General features: G+C 33.7%; 1 protein-coding gene across 4 annotated transcripts; it reads left to right on the top strand.

The window, feature by feature from the left end:
- Positions 1-2,489: 2,489 nt before the first annotated feature.
- On the top strand, positions 2,490-17,369 carry LOC148603784 (uncharacterized). Of its 4 annotated transcripts, XR_015916634.1 has the most exons (7): positions 2,490-2,773; positions 9,850-10,434; positions 10,641-10,791; positions 11,276-11,345; positions 12,903-13,817; positions 15,812-15,883; positions 16,454-17,369. XR_015916634.1 is itself a non-coding variant. In XM_088552957.1 (5 exons), the coding sequence occupies exons 1-5, from the start codon at positions 2,533-2,535 to the stop codon at positions 13,230-13,232; spliced, it is 1,347 nt and encodes a 448-aa protein (XP_088409083.1). In that variant the 5' UTR covers positions 2,490-2,532; the 3' UTR covers positions 13,233-15,810. The 4 variants fall into 4 exon arrangements, 2 of the variants coding, with proteins under 2 accessions (XP_088409083.1, XP_088409082.1); XR_015916633.1 differs by having other exon boundaries at positions 15,812-17,369; XM_088552957.1 differs by lacking the exons at positions 15,812-15,883; positions 16,454-17,369 and having other exon boundaries at positions 9,880-10,434; positions 12,903-15,810.
- The last annotated feature ends 5,752 nt before the right edge of the window (positions 17,370-23,121 follow it).

Here is a 23,121-nt window from a genome sequence, read left to right as displayed (position 1 = left end):
GATTACCTAACCCAAATAATAGCAGTCGTGTAATTCCGGCGATCTACGATTGCTCCATGGACGCCTGAATGCACTGGCGATAATAACTCGTCAACCGGAAGTTCTATGTATCATGGGTAACTAACGGTAAAATATTGGCGCGTAACAGAGGAGGAGCTAAACACGTTTGTTTTTAAATATGTGTAATGAAGCAAAACCGTTGTTGTTTTCATTGTAGGATACAGTTCAATGCGAAAGAAGGTAGAAGGAACTTTGGTAAACGTCAGGGTGATGTCGACATTATTCAAATTTTGTCACTTTTGTACGATTTTGCAGAAAACACATTACGTGACTATGTTGACAGTCTTGATTACGACTGTATTGTGTGGAACAAATTCTTCAATGCTATCAAGGGTATTTATAGGAATAAAACGCGCCTGGACAATTTAGTAGACACCTTGAAAACCAGTGTATCTGTAAAATTTTTAAATCTGAATATTCAGTTGTCTCCAGATACACTGATCAACACTAATCAAATATGTGTACCACCTCAGTTAAGTATCCATTCACCATCCAAAGGCAACAGAAAAAGACCCAGAAGTTGTTTCACACCAATAAGATCTGGCCACACACCAAAAGAAAAGAAAACGCCAGCTCCATTTATCCAAAAACAAACAGAAGATTGAACTTCACCAACTCTCCTAGAAAAACACTAAAGCCAACCAAGACGGTTATTAGTGCAGTGCTCCTTTTCACAAAAAATCGTAAGTGTAAAATTAGTCGTAAGTTATGATGTCATAGTAAATAAAAGTATTGTGACGTAATAACTTACGACTAATTTTACTCTTGCGATTTTTTTTGTGAGAAGGGCCACTGGAGTGAAAGTAAAGGCCAGTGTTATATAGTTTCTAATCTATATGAATGTATATAAAAAAGCTAAGGGTACTCATGGTCAAAAATAGAATTGTGCTTCCAGGTTCTAGGAATGTATACATGTACATGTACATCTGCATTTGTACGAGTGAATAAGCTAACACTGCTGATTTGGGTCTGTATTAAAAAATAAGTTTATGATTACTGTTTATATTTGTATTTTAAATTGCTAGGTTTCCTTCTTAAGGTACACATTGTAAAATTTTAGGACTAGATATTAAATTATCAAAATATATGGTGAAATACAGAAATGTACATTGTATTAATCATCTTGGTCATGTCAATAGAGTAACGTTTGGGGTTTTCATCCTGGCACTTTAATAGACTTTTGTGAATCTGACATGTATGATAATACTTATTTGACTTAAATTAGACAGGCTACATCGTGTTTTATAGGTATGTGTTTAAAGTTTATCATAACATTTTTTTTCTTTTTCTAGGTACACCTATCTTTCAGAAAGAGCTCCAGAAACACACCCTTCTAAAAGAACGAAGAAAGTTGCTTTGCAGGGCTCTAGTAATGAAACAATACAAGACTGCGCTTAGGCACTTAGGACTGAAAAAATATCTCAACCAGGTGATAAAGAAAACCATCAATCAAGAAATTCAACAGATTTGTAAGTTGAAGGAGTGTGTCATGCACACAAAAAACATAGGTATGTTTTCATGCAAGACGGCATGTAAGCAGTTAGAAACTGTCTGTCCACTGACAATGGAATTTCTACAAACTGTAGCGGGTCCTAGTAACCTGGAGCAACTACCAAGAGTGGTTTCCAGCACAGGCATATTACCATTTAACCGAAATTTACAGATGGGCACTCTCCAAGCCATCAACAGCATAATGATGTTCAGGGGGCATGTGCGTACAAAGATGGGTTTTAAGTTAAAACTTAAAACTGAGAAAAGGCGTTACTTTTTCATTAAGGAGTTCAATCCAAAAACCCAAAATACTTTCATATCGATTCATGTATATATTCACATGTACAAAGGGATTTGAATGGCCACAACTTTAAGATTGCAACAAACCAAATATACCTTCAAATTTCACATGTAAACAGTAGTATTTTGTTGTAATAAAGAACTCAAATTATATTGTACCTTCGGGTGGAGAGAATCGGAGACGGAAAGGGCTTGAATTATTCGAGTTACAGGTTACCATAATGATTACCTATGCTGGACAATTCGATCCAAAGACATCTCGGACCATGATTACCCTTAATTCCAAACGAACGCCAGACATTTGGGCTCATAGACATTTCAGACTATGAAAATTAGGATAATACTATAGGACAATTAAAATCATTAGTAAGTTTACCATGTCGGAATGTTAGAAGTATAATATATCAAATCAGAGCTGACAAAAATTATCAAAGTTTTTTTTTTAATTAATGTTTCTTTGGGAGCGTTAAAAGGTTTCACCTTTCTCATATACTACTATTTAATTATCTTATCCACTTGATTTGATAAGTTGACGTTTCAGTTGTAAGCGATATATATACTGTTTTACTATGACATGGTTTTGATACCAAAATGGATCGTTTTAACGTAACGTCGATTTGCGCCAAATCTGACGACAACGACGTCACATTGTTTCAAATTTCCTGTGGATATACTGAAAACATGTCCGATCCACGATGGAACATGCTGTTCCTTTTATTTGTGACATTGATTTGTGATTCCATTTCTGTAAATACGATACCAGACTATATCACGGAGAACGGACTACTTGGCCATTGTGATTCAACGATAACAAACAAGGAAGATGTGTACATCAGGTCTCACACGGGGGCCTATCAACTTGGAAGTGCTATAAATTATGGTGCAAACGAAAATTGCAAGCTGACGTTTGAAGCCGGAACAGGTAATACTAGAAGCATTAACCAAAACTGCGCCCGAATATTTACCTGTCGTACAAATGATTTTAAGATTACCTAGATGTGTTTTCTTTATATTTCGTGTAATACTCAAAGTCAAAGTTCTACATTTACATCTTTGGTGGAATTCGTGATATTTGTTTATTAATATACTTTTGACATGCTCGTTTTTATGTCGACGAAGTCCTCTTCGTTCGACTCTTGGTACTTCATTCCTCGAAAGCCTTTCGTGAAAAAATGTCAGAGAAATGTATTTGTGATTCCAAGTCAAGTCACTTAAGACAATTTAAACGACAGTAGGTGTCAATAAAGTCGTAGAAAATATTTTTATTCAAATTTTAACAGTATGTTATTTATGTGACGCCGAGTATAGTATCTTTTAAATGGTTACACAAACTTACACTACTTATAGGTCACTTATTCATGGATAGGCCCTTCTACAAGAACTTATGGGTCACTTATTCATTGATAGACCCTTCTACAGGAAAGGAACAAATATGACAAGCAAACATTGATATGTCTACGGTATTCAGTCACTTAAAACATTACGGGATGATTTTTGTATTACCCTTTCAGTGCCAAAGCGACGATTTTGTCGTTTTGGGGTTGACTGCCGAGGCGATATATTTGTCGTTTGATTTAAAAACGATCACATTTTTGACTTATTATACTGTCTTTATTTTACAGTTATTCTTGATACTATGAAAGTGCGGGGTAAAAGTGTTTGTATAGCCCATGGCGATATACTTGGCGGTCATAAAAGTAATCGTTTCTCGACAGTCGCCTAATGAGAGGCATTTATGTACGGCACATTGACACTATTTAGACTAGCTTTCGTATAATTTCACAGGAAAACTTTTCTTGTTACGAACTAATTATTTTTCGAAAATATTCGGGTTATTAATTTCTAATGAACTACGCGCAGGTATTACATATCAATGCGCGAATTACAGAATAATACATGTATAGATAGCAAGGTGTGAGAAGATTTCTAGAAATTGAATATCAGTCGGAGAAAGTGGAAAAGCATAGATCTGAAGTCATTCCAATGTGCATTCATAGACGAAACCCGAAATATGCACAAAAATTATTTTGTTAATTGGATTTTGTAATAGTTAAGATCCGTACGTACCTTTATATTGTTTTAATAAGTTATAGAAGATATTGAACACAATGCGGTGAAAGCCACTCAAAATGATATAATTTGAAATCATATTTAGATTACTTGTGCAGAGCACTGATATAACAAATACTTACGAAATGCATTTCAAAAGTTTTATTCCTCTCATTCATCAATGGTACAAACCCTTGGTCAGAGTTTTTCTGACGATGCGTTACTTTTACTTTAAACGCTGTTAACGTATTAATATGCGCTATTTCCGCGGTGGGCAGAAAAAATAGTACACTTGGAATTGAAGTGTTGAACTCTGTATAACACTGATAATTTTACGACACCGCAAAAAACGATACCCGCGAATATGTTCACCTGACAGAATCCGTAAAACCCCGAAACCGCGAATATAATCCGTTAACAGTAAATGTGTAAAATCAGGCAAATCATTTTGATTCGACATAAAAAATGGAAAACATGATATATTTATGCCTGAAACAACATTTTGCTTTTTACATAAGGAGAATAGATAATGTGAGTATGATTGTCAAAGAGACAACAACCTCACCTGGATGAAAACTGTCAGCTCAGTGCCACCCATTGGTCTCCAATGAACGACGGGGACATAGAACACCATTTACTTTTTCATTTCAATTTTCGTATTAGGTTTATCAATTTCTTCGTTATAGTTGGTTTAATTCTTCATTTGTCAAAAAATTAGTAAACGTCATATTTCACTCTCACTAAATTTAAGCATATCGATGTGGCAAAACAATAATAAATGTACATGCTAATTAATGACACAAAAATACAAGTACTCAAATAGCCGAATGCAATCAAAACAAAGCTAGCTCTGCAAGTATTTCGTTTATTCGTTTATACAGTTTTCATATGTTTATGTTCTGTTGCATAATATGCCACACAGACTATCAAATGAAATTTGTTCGAACGTTTCTCCCGAGACCATTTCAAGCTTGTAGGTACCCATTTGCCATATTTTCTGTGTGATGTGCTCGGAAAAATGTCATCAAATCATGTCAGATTTAACGTTCTAAATAATTAATTGGCATTATTCTGGTATGACATTAATATCTACCCATAGAATGCATCATTATCAAAACAAAAAAAAAATAGTTTAAAATTTCGAGTGATACGTAAGATCGAGTTTGAAGGAATATAATTTTTTTCCAAGTCAAAGAATACAAACAGCAATATTACAACGTATGCAGAAGAAAACAGAACAAATTGATATCAAATCTATTCTTTTCTGAGGTGTAGAGCCTTTTTTGGGAGGGGTGGTGATTTGTTTATTGAAGGCATGAGAAATATTTTAGCAGAAGTAGTATTTCTATTTGACATTCTACATGAGTACTGGGAAATATTAAGGAATGATCTTATGGTTTCTTGATTTGGCTAAGTAAAACTTAATGCAAAAATGCGGAATAAGCTTTCCCTTAAAACAGCCTAGCCCCCTTTCCGCTAATAAAATGGTACAATATCTGTTGCCTTTTAGTTCAATATACAAATTCCTTTGCCAGAACATGGAATATATATTGTACAAGCACTAAAAAGTACTAAAACCCCGTCCTGAACGAGCCAATACAGGTGTTTAGTACAATTTGAACGATTACAAAATTGTCAAGTTGGCTATTTATTCTTAATACAAAAATATATGTATTTCCATCATGTAGCTTAGTCATAAAACTTTGTTTAATAGCCTATTGACTTGAAAATATCTGTGCTATGTAAGGAACAGTTGCTAATTTCAATTTTGTTTAGTTATCCTTGTCGATTTACGACTTTGAGTTCGGTAAATTTGTTATTACTTTTATTTACCTAGTTATTCTTTATTTTATATTTTACTTCTTCTTTACACTCTTTTGTGTTGTCATTTTGTTCGACTGTTCTTTTTTTTTCAGTTAACATACTTTTCTTACATATTTTGTAATGAACACGGAGAAAAGTTTGCGAACTACTAAACTAAAATATGCAATGGCGAGAGTAGATCGATTAAGTGTACGTTCTATTCAGCAAAGTCTGATGAACAATTTGAAGGGTCATGTGGTCTTCTTTTTTCAAATATAAATGTAATTTAAACCAACAGAGACTATAGCCCTCCATCGTTTTCAACATAGAGTGACCCCTGTTTTAACGGGTAAACCTTGTTAACACTGGACTTACAGACTTACAACATGCTACTTTATTTTTATTTGCAAATTTGAGGCTGACCTCTTAAAATTTTACAGCTATGTGTCTCTGGTGTAAGTCAAGGTAGGGGTCGTGACCTAACCCAGTGAAAGTATACCCATGTCCGCTCCACTGATACCCTGTTATCTATTCACCTTAATTCTTTCTACACTCGATCTTATAGTAACTGTCCACTTTGATTTCATTTATACATGTCTAGGTCTTTGGTGTTAATCATTGAATAGGAGGTTTGTTTTGGTTTTCTTGTGTTCACAGACCCCAAACAGGTACGGATCCAGGATTTTAGGATTAAGGGATGTAATAGAATTTAAGGCCGAGCGAAGCGGGACAAGATATTATTTGGGAGTGAATTAGGGAAAAATCATGATTCCATGCTAGAAAAAAGAGTGTGTCCAATTTTTAAATTAGAGGATGGTTGGGTATGACAGGCCCGCCCCTATGAATCCGACCCTGTCAATGAATGATATATGCAGTGGTAGCATGATAACTATGATTCAGATTGAAAATGAGGTCAACGATTTATATTTAATTTGTATTACTAAGTACATACTGTCAAATAAGAAAAAAAGTTTTGTAGGGAAAAGGTTTCCAGAATTGTTCAATCCTTATAGCAGAATATTCCTGTTGAAAGACTCATTACTTGCATGTATCCAAACTAATGGAACTATGTATGAAATGACACCTTCTGCGTTCCCAAGCTCGAAAAATAGAAGCAGTTTATTTTTCTTTCTGTGTCATGTAGCTTGCACTGTTGTGTTTGGTTAAATGGTTTGTTAAACTGATTTATTCAACGGGTCATAGTTTTCCTTTCCTCGTTTGTCTACCCCGGATCTGACTTTTATGAGCAACTGGGCGGGTGTTTCTAGAAAAGCAGAGGACGCTTACCCTACCGGTGCACCTGGTCCATGCTCCCAGTTTTTTAGTGGAGTCCGAGTTGCTCATTTGCTTTTGTTACTTTGTATGTATGATTTTAGTTATTTTATGTTCTTTGTTGTGTATGTCTGTTTTCCTTGCCTGGTCTTTGTCCCTGGATTACATTCTTTTGATTACCGCTATAACCTTGGTTCCCTTGATTACTCTTTATGTTAGCAGTTATAAAGTTGATAATCTGACTTTGACATAGTCACATTTATCGCATCGGTTTTATATGTTATTTTGTGTTAGCGGGAGGGGATGAAAAATTCTCTCATAATCTTGTTTTAGATCGTGAACTTTATGGATTGAGCTTATTATTCGGGACAATGAAAGGAATCCTACAACATTTTGTAAAACCTCTAGGAAATAAATAAAATAACCTTCATGCCAATATTCTCTTTTCACTAACTAGTGAATACTTGGTGCTAGTACATGTGAGAAGATTAATTTTCATAATCATATGTTCAGCTGACAAAATGTTCCGTGCAATCAATGTCAACTTTGAGAGAAATCATTGTGCAATATTTGCGATTTTATCAATTATAAATACATGTACATAATGTATCGTTGAAATTATATGTTTATATAGATAAAATTAATCATTATTTTTTTCTGTTTTGCTTTCTTTTTTGTTATTTCTTTTACACGTTTTTCTATTTTTCCCTGTACGAAATACTTGAAGAATACATGTTGATTTTAGTAGATTGCACTGAAGGTAAACACAAAGAGAAGTAAATAAAATTTGAATATTTGATCAATAGATAACGATGAGTAGAAATAAGAATTTGCAAGGAATTTCTTTGGCGTTGTTTAAATATGTACAGTATACCCTGTGAAGCAGCCCACACGCATCATCACATTCAAAACTATGACGTCAATCATTATGACATTATTGCTGAAAAATCGACTTGATGAATGTGTAGACGTAGCCTACGATGTTGGTGTCATTTTTGGTAACGTCGAAACCGGCAAAATTCGACGTTTTTTTGTATTGGAACTTTCTATAAAGAGGAGGTTTTGAGAAAATTGTTCTATACTTGTTACATGTAAAAACAAGTGTGCTTATTTAATTTTTTACATAAACTAACACACACGACATGTTTTATTATTTAATTATTCGATTCGATATTAATTTTTCGTACGTTTTTGTCAATTGAAATGATCAGATTACATCCGGATATGGTAAATAGTTTGGCATCAACCATTTAAAAATGATTTGAAGGAAATTTTATCCGATGAGAAAAATGTTAGGAATTATGAAAACAGATATCGTGGTTCGCAGAAAAAAGTAAAACACTCTCACTAAAACAGAAAGCCAACAAACCTACCTTGTACAAGCAAAACAAAGTCAGTAGCATCCCCCACTACCTTGAGAAAATTTGAGAGCGAAATTTCACGTTTTTATTACACGACGAAAAAAAAACTTGCGGTCGTATAATGTTATGGCGCAGTCGTCGTCCGCGTCGTCGTCGTTGTCGTGTTCTGTGGACACTTCGTTTCCGTGCGATAACGTTAGTTGTGGTTGACGAATTGTTCTGAAATATTGATGTGATTTTACCAACAATCAAGAAGATTGAATTTCCTATTTCTATTTAATTTGGACTTTGTTGCCCCTGCCGCTTTAGAAAAAAAGGGGCCAAAAGGGTAAAAAATGCGTATTTTATTAAAACCCATGTAGATTGGTTTCTTTTTCGACTTTAAATATTCTATTTTTTATGTGTTCTTTCTTCTTCCTGTTTTCTTTTCAACATTTCTTTCATTATTTTATCAGATTCGCTAAAATAGTTTTTTTTATTCCTTACGTCCACAGTCGTGATAATTTAATCTAGTATCGTAACTTTTCAATACTTTTTATTGTTTTTAAAATTGACGTTAAAAAAGTTTTTACGAATTAAAGCCCCTGGTTGTTGAGGGGCTTTAAACGTCACTTTAAAGTGTAAATAGAGTAAACTGTGCGTAGCTCATCAATATGGAATAACCATTTATTGAAGTAACCCACGCACATGTAATACAACAGGATTGTCTCTCTTTTACCACAAACACAAACTATTTAGGTATTAAGGTAAACTGTCCATATCCCAACTGGTTTACAATGGTGGAGATAAAAGGCTCTGGCATATATAAACATATTTTAAGTGAATAGAATGGAATAAATAAAGAGTGTTTTGGTAAAATTTTTATCATTATTATCTTAAGTTGGTTATGCGAGCATAACTCTATAAAAAATCAAAAACAATCCTTATGATTTAATTTCTATTCGATCAAAGTCAGAATTAAGATTTGTCCCTTCATCAAAGCCTAGTTTTGTCTGGAATTATTTCCCTTCATCAAAGACTAGTTTTGTCTGGAATTATTTGAAATATGGACTACGGACTGATCATTCTTAATGACGTCATTTATAGAAAATCATCTTTCTTTCTTAGATTAGAAATAAACAATCTAATTTGATTATTTATCTGTAAACATAATGCTTGGGAAGTTGGCTGAAGTACCTTGTACAGTTTGGTTTATGAGTCATAAACTGAAAGTTAATGTACCTTGTAATTTTATCTCAATATTAATATTAATTGTAAAATGATAACATCTTTCTCATTAGTACATAAAATTTATACTGAATATCAGAAAACTATTTACAAGTAAATGATGACACAGTAGCTTTAATCCCCTCGTAGCTATGAGTCGTCTACTATTGTAGACACCAAACGGAAAAATAAGGGGGCGGGGGGTAGTTTAACAAACTTAAATTGGAAGCTTCGATGCATAAATCGACTGACTGATTGCTGATTAATGTCTAACTAGTTTTCATAAACATCATGATCTTTTTATTAGATTTGACAAAGTTACTACTTGATTCTACAGGTAAGAAAGTCATTATAAAGTTTCTGGAGTTCAAACTAGAAGATATGAGTGGAAGTGAATGTGTGGACCGCCTGGAAGTATTTGATCTACAGGATCCACCAACATTACAAGACACCCCTACAACCGACGACACGACGACTCAAAACTGTACTGCGAACAACGCAACAGTATGTGAGAGCTACACGTGTTGCGATGGAAACGCAACAGAAAACTGTACAATTACAAACAACGCCACTTTAACGGATAACTGTACATGTACATCGACAAATGACACTCAGACCTTGAACTGTACGAACTCTACTGATGCAAACCAACAAGCAAGTACTATTGTGGTTCAAAACTGTTCAGAAGTAAGCACGACGTCGTGTGTCGATTATTTCTGCTGTAACGGCAACTCGACGGAAAACTGTACAGTAACAAACAACTCAACCCTCACTGATAACTGTACTTGTAACTCAGAGAATACGACACAGTCAATGAATTGTACAGACGCTGAGAGCAGCAACTCGACGACTGTGCAACCAACACCAGACTTGACATTGTGTGGCAGTACAGGTACGTGCTACCATATTGACTCATTTTATATCTATCACCTTACTATTTGTCGAGATAAGTTGTATGCCATGATTTTAAATCAATGCGTTTTAATGCACAAGTACTTTGACAAAACGTTTTCAATTACAACTATCGCTTGTTCATTCATATAAATGATCTTTCAAATGTTCAATATTGCAAATAATGTTCAGTTGCATATTTTTCAGTGCCCAGTCCTTTCGTGTCAACTTCATCAAAAGTAGAATTCATATTTATATCGAATGGTGCAAATAATTTCCCAGGCTTCAAAATCTTGGTCACTTCTTTCCGGGAAGATACAAACTGTAGCGACAGTGAGTTCCATTGTGACGCCAATCGGTAAATACGACATAGTTAACAGTTTATTGTGTTTAAAGGATGGAGTAAAATATGTTTTATCTAAGCCTTTAAGGGTAATAACTAAAACATTTGATTGTTCGTGTATTTCACGTTTTGGCAATTTTGAAATTTGATGAATAACCAACATGATCTTAGTGCCAACGTTATATTCAACATAAACCAATGCTACATGTAGATAGATGTGTATATATAGTATTAGGGTTGTCGTTAACCATACCAAATAAATGCACAAAATGTAATGAGGCAGCGAGTTGAATAATCAAAATTGGTCAGTAACCGTCAATGTGCCGAAGTTATTTCATGTAGTAAATAAAGCTAAAATCAGATTTGATTGTGCTAGAGTGTTTATCCCTATCTTTTCTTTTATTTCCTGGTTCTTGGAAAAAATATATGACTTACTAAGTATTAGGTGACGTTAATTGTGTTTTCGACCTCATCATTTGTATATAATGTATATTGAAAGATGTATTGGAAGTAACCTGAAATGTGATACTGTTGAACATTGTCTTGATGGAACTGATGAAGCGGAAGCAGTAAGTAAACATTTAAAGTTTCCTTTTTTAATACAGTGCATAGGCCTTAAGTATTGAAATTGAACGCATGCAAGAATGAGTTCAATTTTCAGTTTCATTGTTCAAATGTATCAAATGTTCTGTTTCGTAGACGGTTTTTGAATTGTCTACACGTTTATACTTATAAGTACTTAGCATACATTATCATGGACTAATGATCGAATATTAGCCTAAATATGATCAAAACTGCAAATACAATACAAAATACAAAAGTGCGCCAATACGGGATATAGCCGCCCAATACGGGATTTAGCTGTCCAAAATACGCATTTTACTCTTCCAATACGTCATATTAAACTGGTTAAAATCCATTTGGCCTAGCGTATGAGGCTAGTTAGTCATTAAAGGTATAATTGCTTGGAGATTTCCATATTTGCTGAGTTATTGGTCCTCGGCTATAAATAATGGAATTCGGCTACGCCTCAGTAGAATATGGCTAGCATCGGACCAATAACTAAGCCAATATAGAAAACCTTATGCAATAATACTATAAAATAACTTAAAAGCTTTACATGACACTAACAAAAATATCGGCTTTCAAAAAAATTCGTCACGTTTTGAAACTGCTTGATTCTTGCTGATGGTAGTATTACTATACTGATTTCTATCACTAATGGACAATCATGGTTATTGTATTTTTCCTTTTGCACAGCAAATGGTTTAGTCAAGTAATTCAAGTTTCCAAATACCATGAAATTATTAAATTCAGATTTCCCTTATTCTTTAACTGACCCGGAAATTTCATAGACCAAATTGTCCAAAATTAAAGTTTAAGCTTAAAATCCGGGATTCTAGAAAATTCGTGATGAACAATATTTAATGAAAGAGTAAACAAGGGAACCAAAAACACAAAAGGAACATTTAATAAATAAAATATCACTTACAAGTACATGCACAAAGTAACAAAGGCAAATGAGCAACTGCGACTTCACTAAAAATTTCAAGGCATGCTTTCTACCCAACATTTTACCAGACAGTCAGTAATTGTTTACAAACCAAAACATGAAAAGCGTTTTATATTCTCAGTTGTGTTTTATTCTGTTCATCCCAATCTTCTGTAATTAAAATAATTATGTTCTATACTCAATCATGTTGTTCCATATATCTCCACTGGCCACCAAACGATACTAAATGTACAACTATATGTTTAGAAATCGACAACTAATACAAAAAAAAAAAATCTAAACAGAAAGACAATTCAGAGAAATCTTCCATAAAACCGGGAATGATATCGAATGCTCCAGCTAGTAATTTTCGACCAGCAGTATTTTAATAGTATGTGGTAAGCCATGAACTCTTACAGAATATATTTTTTGTGAGATAGAAACTTTATATCGGTCAAACAAACTTATGCAGTGAAAATATCACCAAAGGATTAACATACCTTTGTTTTAGAAGCTTACATGGAATTTTCCTGTCTCTACACATGAATTCCGAATGTATGTAAATCACTGGACTCACTGTGATTTATATAATTATTGAGCAAAGATACTGAACGTGATTTTATTTTTTTCATAGGCTGATTGTAGCATCTTAGACATTATTGTTGGATATGTTTTCGGCCTTGGAAACATGACTGTGATCGTCATAGCAATACTAGCAGGCGTCCTTATATTTTCAATTGTCATCTCCATTATCGTGTACAACGTCAGCTGCAAGAAGAACAATGCCGTCTCCCCGATGCGGACTGCTGCGGCAACTGATCAAACAACTTCAGCACAAAACAAGGGACAGAACTCGGGGAAAGGGAAGAAAACTGTGACGGTTGTTGCTCCATCTGACCCTCCGAGCGCCAACAAAAAAGCGACGTCGAAGAAACAAACCGCCGAAGATGATGACATTTGGTGAAGAAGCAATAGTATTTCTTGTTTTCTTAAAAACGTTAAAATGTACTTTTTATGTCCAGACTTTGGACACAATGATTTGATGTGGGTCATCACACAGACATGTATATATATACAGAAGCAGTTTCTGCTTGTTTTTTATTAGCATACTGCAAAAAACGAGCATCCTCTGAAATCATTGTAATCATAATAAGTACGGAGACTGTGTCATCTTTTTTCTCAAGACCATAACTATTTCATTTTTATGAGAGCAATTTTTACTTTGTTAGGATCACTTTTTCCCCCAATTTGCTTATGAAGGAAAGACGTTTGTGGGTAAAAGACGGGAAAATGACATGAACATGAATATCGACTGAAACTCTGCTACTACGTATATTGTTCCAACTCAAAATACATTCACTATTCGACCAATTGTTATAAATAGTTTTGAAAATATATAATGTATTAAAAACAAAGTAACATGAACAAGTACTCAACAGATATGCTTTCTTTGTACTTTTTTTCATGTTCGGAACATTCCATGTAACTGGACTTAGTATGGCGTAAATGCAGTAACACTGTAACAACTAAACATCAGAAGGTCGTACAAGTAAGTATGTTTCGATTGAATATTAAACCCAATACAGTAGACGAACACCCTTTTACTTCAACTAAGTGACTTACAGAAACTAGAGATACATGTACATGAAACTTATTAAAAAGATTAAAAGTGCATTAAAGATACTTCGGAATATATATCATACTGTATCAATACATCCTAATCTTTTTTAAACTAACTTCCTGTCGGAAACTTTGTTCCTCAGGCATGTATATGTATTACAGGAGATGAAAACGGTCTTTTAGTTGGATCAGTTTTCTTCTTCGTCTATTCTAACGCGGTTTCTGATGATGGTCTGGAGCGAGTTTTTGGGATATCCTCTGAGTTAGAATTCAAATCATGGTCGGCCTTTTTTTGGAACAAGTTCTAATACTTTCCATGATAAAAACAAAACATAAACAAAGCAAATATACTAGGCGTTTTTGGTTTATAAAGTATGGCAGTATCATCACTTTTATGACGTCACCAATAGGCATTGATTATTTATCCTTAGACTTGATTTGCAACGGGAAGGCAACAGAACTACACGTGGCTGCATGTTGTATACGGAATGAGCTTTAGTAAGCAAGGCTTCACTTGTGTATGCTTTCCTGACTACTGACTACTTTAAAAAGAGAACCAAGCTTACATGTAGCTTGTAACAAATCTAATTAAGTTAGTTACCGGAAAGAAGTACGGCTTAGTTATATTTTTATTATGTCTGATCTAAAATTAATACAGGAGGATTTTTTTCGATGGAATACTTTTGCCCATTACAAATTAATTTTCTGAAAATTCCAGGCTACGAGTAACTTGGAGATAAAATACTTCAGTCGTATGGCTATAAAAATGAAAACAATGATGGTAAAATTAACACCAGGTTGTGTCATCTGCTGTCATATTGTATGGAATTAATGCACATTTATTTTAACTCATAAAGCTCAAAAAGTGCTCATTAGTACATTAAATATTGAAAATGTAATACTATACCTTCTTTACTGGCGGATAGTACGACTTGCAATTCACAAATCTTTGTTTTGGTTGCTAAAATGTATAGTGCAGAAATATGCAAGAAAAACAAAAAACAAAAAACAAAAACAAAAACAAAAAAACAAACGCACAAAGAATAATGTGCAATATATACATATAAATTTTATAACAATTTTTAAAATGTGCAACTTTATCTCATTTAAAGCAGCGTCAAGAAATAAGCTTTAGTACTTTCAAAGTATTCTATATAATTACAGAGAGAAAGTGGAAAAACAATAAAAATAAAAGTAGATCTCGTTCAAAATTTTAAGTAATATATTCATACCTGGGTCAGCGGTTCATTTTGTGCATTTTGAACTCATGAGTGTGTATTGAGATCGATTTTTGAAAACTTTTATGAACTCAAGACGAATAACAGTGTCAACAAGGACAAATTTCATAAACTCATAAGCCTTTTTTATCTGGATTTTATTTATAAACTCATAAGCCTTCTTTGATCTGGATTTTATTTTTATTATTTCCTGTATTTTTGTGTCATGGCATGCTCTTTTCTTTATAGTCTCCATTGTCTCGTTCATAATGTCATCTTCTATTTCGTCAAAAATCAATGAGTAGTTATCGACTACAGTTCTGTAGATACATCCTAATATCAAGAAATTAAGAAATAGTTCACAATCCATCAAACTGCTAAGAGAAACCGCGTGTATATATCCCGGGGTTTTCTGGTTTTATATCCTATACCCGTAAATCAAAATGGATAAACCATGTAAACAATATCAATGAATCAGTCATTATGAGATATCATTTGAAAACTCCTAATTCACTCCAACCTAACGTGTAAAATCAGTAAAACATACTACGTTACAAACTTGTGTCTTTTAAATACTTTCTGTTTACAGTTTGATACTTTTGCCATTATTCTATATTTTTTTCTATATTGTTTGATATATGAAGTTGATTTATGAAATGTTTTTTGTTATTTGTTTATAATTAGAATGTACAATTTGGAATTTTAGCTTCACAATCTTCATTTATGATTGACTCCTCTGAAAAAGTATAGAGTTGACAATGAACAGATGCTTTTGGTGGTAAGAAGTTAAGTTTTTATCAAATGTCTGCTTAAAGGAGATATTTCTATGCTGTGCACACTTCTTTGAAAGATATATCAACTAAAATAATTTTAAATTGCTTTTCAATTATCCACAATTACATGTAAATATAGGGAGGCGATAAATTAGTATGCCAGTTCTAAAAAAAACTTATGGTTTTTAATCCCAGTTGTCGATTTCGAAACTCTGCATATATTTGATGTATTACATATTTAAGCTGAAAATTACTGGTTTTCAAGCGGTTGTTGGTACGCGAAATTGCCTTTGCAAGTTATCTTGATTTGGTTGAATTAACAGAATTCAAACAGAATTATAACTAACACAGTTATATCCTTTAAGATTAACATAACCAAAAAATTCTCTTATCTTTGGTCAAAACAGCTTCTTCAGCCCAGAATTTTACTGTGAATTCATTCCCAAAATAATTGACTAAAGATATGCTGCTCTCAGAAAGGTTTCGCAGGAAATGAATCGTTTTTCTTTCATCCGAGCAATTAAGAAACGGAATTATTTGGTCTGGATTTGTAGTACAAAACCATATTTCCACAGATCCTTCCCTTATGTCGATAACATCGCCGCTAACCATTTGTTGTAAGGCACCCTGAATGGACTTTCCATCTTGTTGAACTCCCCTAAAGCGTTCGGTGTCATGTTTTGGACCTTCTAAATGGATTGCAATGGTTCTTGAAGGTAAACTTTGTTCAGCTGGATTTCCTAAAAGTATACCATTGTTTATGTCAAAGCATACGATGTCGACCGTACAGGCATGTGCAATCATATTCACGATAACTTTTTAACTAAATATGTTTGGTTAGTGCTCTATGTGTGCAAGGAAAAACAATTATCGAAAGTATAAAATATTATTTTGTTCCATCAATGGTCAGATTCATTGAATGGAGTTAGTTGTTTTTTACGGTTAAAACGTATATTTGGAAAATGTATACACACAAGTTTGGAGAGTGTAAGTACCAGATGTGCAGATTCAATCTTTACTCAATCTTTCGTGATCTGCTTCATGCAAAATTTGTATAAATCGAGGAATCCAGTCTGAGGATTTTGTCAGTAGTATCTCAAGTAATTTCTTTCCTTTCTCAATCCTTTGCTCCACTTTATCAATATCATCGTGATCATCAATTGTAATTGTGTCACTTTCAAATAGCATGTCTGCAACTCCGCGTGATAAATCCATTTCTAAATAAATTGTTTTTTTTCTTTTTTTTTCAACGACTTTTTTTTTATTTCTTGTTGTGGTAGATGTGTTTCATCTACAAATAAATAAAAATTTAATATTCAGATGCATAGTAAACATTGTTGTTCAATCTCGTTTATTCTATTCAAATTTTATTATCATTTATAAAAGTGGTGACTGTTATACCATTGATTAAAACCTTTACTGTAAAACTTCAGTTTAAAGTGACTGTACCAAATGTATCATTTTCAGTTATAAAATATTCTTTACGACTAATATATATTTATTAGTACCTCGCTCCTTTAGTAACAGGTGAAGTAGTATCTTATCTCCATTTTGGAGATTATCTAGCAGAAGTTTACAGTTTGCCTCTACTTTCGGAATCATATGCTTCCAGAAAGTATCCATTCTTAATATCAGGGGAGAAATATCAATGTTGTCTTGATCAAATTGGTTAATTGCCTGACATTCAATGGCCAATAGAATAGATAGTACAATAGATCCTCAACAGCTATTTGCAAATGGTTTTTGAAGAATCGTAAATTTCTCTGAATGTTTAATATAGAACAACATGTATCTGAAAAAAACCCAAAACAAATGAATTTAGTGGTTGGGGTATCAACGAATTAACCCACCAACTCTGTCTTTCCTGTCTTCTCAACTGGTTTGATTACTATCTTGTCATAGGGCTCTAAAACAACTATTACACATGATTAAGATCGGTTTATTATTTGGTATATTGAATAGTCATTATTGGGTATTTTGAGGGTTGAGCATAGACAATACTACACCATTTACTTATTCATGTCGTATAAGAGGATAAAACAGTGTTTTCCAGAATTTATCGATGTGTAAAATCCGACCATTCACTCACAAACCAATTAAAGGTCCGAAGGACTTTAATGTCAGGTTTAATGTCATCCATAAATTCTGGAAGTACAGTGTTTAATCCTTATAATTCAAACCCTTTACTTTCTAATATATATATCAATAGTTTTTTTCTTGTAAACTCTAATTTAGTGAAATTGACATATGACATTGCAAATGGCGGCATTCAATCGACAACGTAAAATGATTGTCAATTTCAATATTCAAACTGGATACTGATAACTATATTTAAAAAAAATACAATGTGGAAAATGAATGTAACAAAAAAGATAATACAATTTCAAGCCTCTTAACGACTCTATCTTTTGTCAAAGCAACGGTAGCCATGTTATTTTCGACTGGTACATGGAATTTACATTGTTGTAAATACTGTCATCGATGAAGTCGTAAAAAGTGAACAACCAACCAAATTGCACAAAAAGGCATATACAAATTAGATTGAAATTACATTTAGATGAAATGTAAGATCTATTTTGTATACGGATTATAAGTAATTATTTAAACCATATATCTTTTACCCTTAACCCGGGAACCACGGTTCTAGTGAAAATCAAAAGAAAGCAATCCAGGATCAAAGACCAAACATAGAAAACAGACATACACAACAAAGAACATTAAGTAACGAAAATAATACATACAAAGTAACAAAAGCAAATGAGCAACTCGGACTCCACTAAAAACTTGGAACATGGACCATGTGCACCGGTAGGGTAAGCGTCCTCTGCTTTTCTAGAAACACCCACCGAGTTGCTCATAAAAAAAGTCAAGTCCGGGGTAGACGAAAGGGGAAAGGAAATCTTTGACTCGTTGAACGAACGAATAAGTTTCAGATGGATACAACGTAACGATCCAAGGTTCACCATAAAGCATCCGTACTGATGATGTCAATCTTGTAGCAACATTACCCTGTTCCAGAAGCCTAACTGTAAGAAGTCTAGCGCGATACAAAAAGACTGCGTAATTACGGTAAACTCTGGCATAACGTATGTGATATGAAAACCCTATGTGCAGGTTCTGAAGGGGTAATGCCACAAATGAAACAAAAATTTTCAATTCTGAATGAAAACTCATCACGTTTGTCGTAAAGTTTGGTCAATACTTTTCCTTTACCATCGATCTCTAAGTGTAGGTCAAGATACGAGGCTGACTTCACAGTGTTTAGAAAACGTCTTCTCCTCTATAATTGGAAGACGATTTGGGATTATTTTTTTATTAGAAATAATTCCCAATCATCTTCCAAATGTACAGAGGAAGATGTTTACAAAATGCTGGAACATATTTGTCCAGTGTGGTGGACGTGTTTTTCAACAAGCGGTCAGCTCCTTTACTTGCTGATCTATTCCTTCACTCTTATGAGGCTGACTTTATAGCTGATCTGATCAGAAAGAAAGAATATGGTTTGGCTAGATCCTTAAGTCTCAGTTTCCGCTATATAGATGACGTATTATCTTTAAACAATCCTAATTTCGGGGATTTGATACATCGCATCTACCCAAAAGAACTTGAGATAAATGATACTACAGACACTGTAAAAGCAGCCTCATATCTTGACGTACACTTAGAAATCGATGATAAAGGAAAACTATTGACCAAACTTTACGACAAACGTGATGAATTTTCATTCAGAATTGTCAACTTTCCTTTCATCTGTGGCAACATCCCTTCGGCTCCTGCGTATAGAGTGTTCATATCACAACTCATACGTTATGCCAGAGCTTGCCAAAACTACGCAGACTTTTTGTATCACGCTAGAATTCTAACAAATAAGCTTCTGGAACAGGGTTATGTTGCTACATGATTGAAGTCATCACTACAGAAGTTTTATGGTCGTCATCATGAATTCGTGGATCGTTATGGTGTATCCATCAGCACCATGAAAACTGATTTATTCAACGGGTCATAGTTTTCCTTTCCTCGTTTGTCTTCTCCGGACTTTTTTGAGCCCCAAAAACTCGGCGGATGTTTCTAGAAAAGCAGAGGACGCTTTCCCTGCCGGTGCACCTGGTCCATGCTCCCAGTTTTTAGTGGAGTCCGAGTTGCTCATTTGCTTTTGTTACTTTGTATGTATGAGTTTAGTTATTTTATGTTCGTTGTTGTATATGTCTGTTTTCCATGTCTTGTCTTTGTCCCTGGATTACATTCTTTTGATTACCGCTATAACTTTGGTTCCCTTGATTACTCTTTGACATTTTGTCAATGTAATATATTATTAAAACTTCTCCCTCTCACAGACAAATGTGAAAAGTGAGTGAGCACAAACAAGGATAAGCTTTTGCTTATTTTGCCTTCTAGTTTGACTCCACGTAATGTAAACGCTCTCACACGATGATAGTGTGGTTTATAAATGTAATTGAGAACCGTACCATTTTATAGATTAAATGTGTAATATATTGTAAACCATATTGAAAGGTATAGATAACTTGTTTTGAATTTTAAAACCTTTTGTAAATGGATCTACTACTACAGCTTTAATTTCCATAGTAAATCACAGATTTATTCACTTAACATTTGCTTTAACGATAGACTGAATAAACAAAAATACATATTTTCCATGGAAAATCGTAGTTATAATGGGGAAACCGGAGCACTTCTGCACTTTAATGACTTAGATATGTCAACCATTCTTCATATGTGCGTACATGAACCCTTTACCTGTCTATTGTATTATTTCACAACCTTGGTGACCAGAAAGTGGGAATTAAGGCACCTGTTCTGGAAGATATGTTATAAAATCTTCGTTATAAATGCACAATGAGCACTATTAACAGTGTGTGTATACAATAAACAATTATTTTTGTTCATATGTAGGCAAAGTGTAGAGAGTTTAGGGTATTATTGTTCACGTAAATGACCTTGAATATGTTGAGTTATTCATCATTTTAGATAATTTGAAAGCCAAGATACTATATAAATGTTTTGAATGTAAAAAGGTTGTTTAAAGTACACATGAAAAAAAATGCCATTAAAGGTAGAGTGGAAGAAAGTCTGAAATTGCTATTTTTTTTTATTAGGAGCAGATGTGTTAAGGTGATTTTTTCAAGGGTAACCTCAAAACGCAAAACAAGTGCATTAATTGAGCAGATATATAAGATACATCAGTATCTCAATTATAAACGCCAAAAATATGAGATTTACAGTATTGGTATGCACTGAATGAGCGTTTTGATTCATACTGAGAACTGTTTTGATTGGGTGGGGGTAGGTATAATGTTTTGTTTTCAATTTTAGTAAAATTCGTAGCTGAAAAGAAGTTTTCCACGATTTCATGGTGTTGGATATGGAATTATCTATCGAATGATATCTAATTTAAGACGTTTTCGTAATGCAATAGTTTGAAGAGTTGAGTTTATAGGACTTTTTTTTTACCAAATTCGACAATACCATTCTCTTGCCATTTTTGATAAATTCTGAAAAGCACCACATGTCACCAAAAACAACCTGGAAGTATCAATTCTGATAGTACTGAAAAGAAATTAATAAATAAGACATTTTTTACAGTCAAGAATAATATTTGCAACTTTCGTGATACAATTGGGGAAGCTGATACATTAAGATACATGATACATTTGTATATTTCGGTCGTTCTCATTTGGTGCCCCATGATGACTTAGGCACTCAAACATTTGAGTCTGAAAATTCTTGACTTTTTGACACAGTGGGCTAATACTGAAAAAGAAGCAGACGTAAATGAGCAACTCAGACTCCATTCAAAACTGGGAAAGAAAGAAACACCAATGCGTTGAATTCCAGTAACGCACATGTAGGTAGAGCTATGGATAAGAGACAAAAAGTTACACAAGGCAACGTTCAAAGCCTTGAAAAATATTCAAATCAAAATCTGACACAAGAAATGTACATCTTTAATATTTAAGTAGCAATCTTTGCAATAATCATGCAAAGTCTGAAAAATGTGATAAACTACAACAAAGGCTACATATTTTTATTTTTTGTAATTAAGTTATTTGATGGGTCTACATTGTGAACTGTGTAATTATTCATTCATATCTGCTTGCTCTTAGGAGATAATCAACATTGAAAATCCAATTGATTCTATTGTATTTGAGTGGCATTTTAAAAGTTATCTCTCCTAAATTTGAAATCTACAGTGCATTCTATATAGTTTTTATCTCCTATGAACATGGATTATATGAAAAACCATATGATACTATCTGTTTACTAAGACATTTTTAACAAAATATCAAAAATATGTAGGCTTGGACATTTTTAATTATTCTCTAAACTTGAGAAATGTTACACATCGGTTTTGTTGAACTTGAACAAGCCAATCCTCTTCTACAACTAATGATTGGCTAGGTTGTACAAATAACAATAAGTGTACGAGTATTCAAGGGTATCAAGATTCTAGCGGAAATCAACAGAATTTAATTGAGGGACAAAGATTAGACATGGAAAGCAGACATACACAACAAAGAATATAAAATAATAAAGAAAATAAATACAAAGTAACAAGAGTAAATGAGCAACTAGGACTCCACAAAGGGCGTGGATCATGGACCAGGTGCACTGGTAGGATAAGTGTCTCTGTTTTTTCTAGAGACACCCGCCGTGTTGCACATAAAAGTCAAATCCAGGGTAAACAAAAATGGAAATGAAAACTATGACTTGTAAAGTAAATCAGTTTTCATGGTGTAGATGGATACACAGTATTGATCCACGGGTTCATGATGACGACCATTGAACTTCTGTAGTGATGACTTCCATCATGTAACAATATAACCCTGTTACAGAAGCCTTAAAGAAAAAAGTCTAGCGCGATACAAAAAGTCTGAGTAGTTGAGATATGAAAACATTAAACGCGGGTGCTGAAGGAATGTTGCCACGATGAAAGGAGAGTTGACGAGACGGAATGAAAAGTCACGGCATTTGTCGCATAGTTTTCTCAATAGTTTTCCCTTACCACTTACTTATCAAGATATGAGGGTAGATGTGAGGTATGAAATACCTAATCACTTTTGGGATTCAGTGTCCGGAGCTATTTTCTGATTTGGCCGCCCACTGAATCCATTATCAACGCTGCAAATTTCATTCTGGAAAATTGGAAATTATTACCTCACCTCGAAACAACGTTTTATATCACATGCTTCATTGGATACACTCAAACATTTTGTCTTTGAATCAT

Source organism: Perna viridis, chromosome 11 (genome assembly GCF_037379345.1).
Source record: "Perna viridis isolate PV_CMFRI_1.1 ecotype Kerala chromosome 11, ASM3737934v1, whole genome shotgun sequence".
Taxonomy (NCBI): domain Eukaryota; kingdom Metazoa; phylum Mollusca; class Bivalvia; order Mytilida; family Mytilidae; genus Perna; species Perna viridis.
The sequence above is the reverse complement of the archived record's forward strand: the minus strand, read 5'-3'. Positions and strand labels throughout refer to the sequence as shown.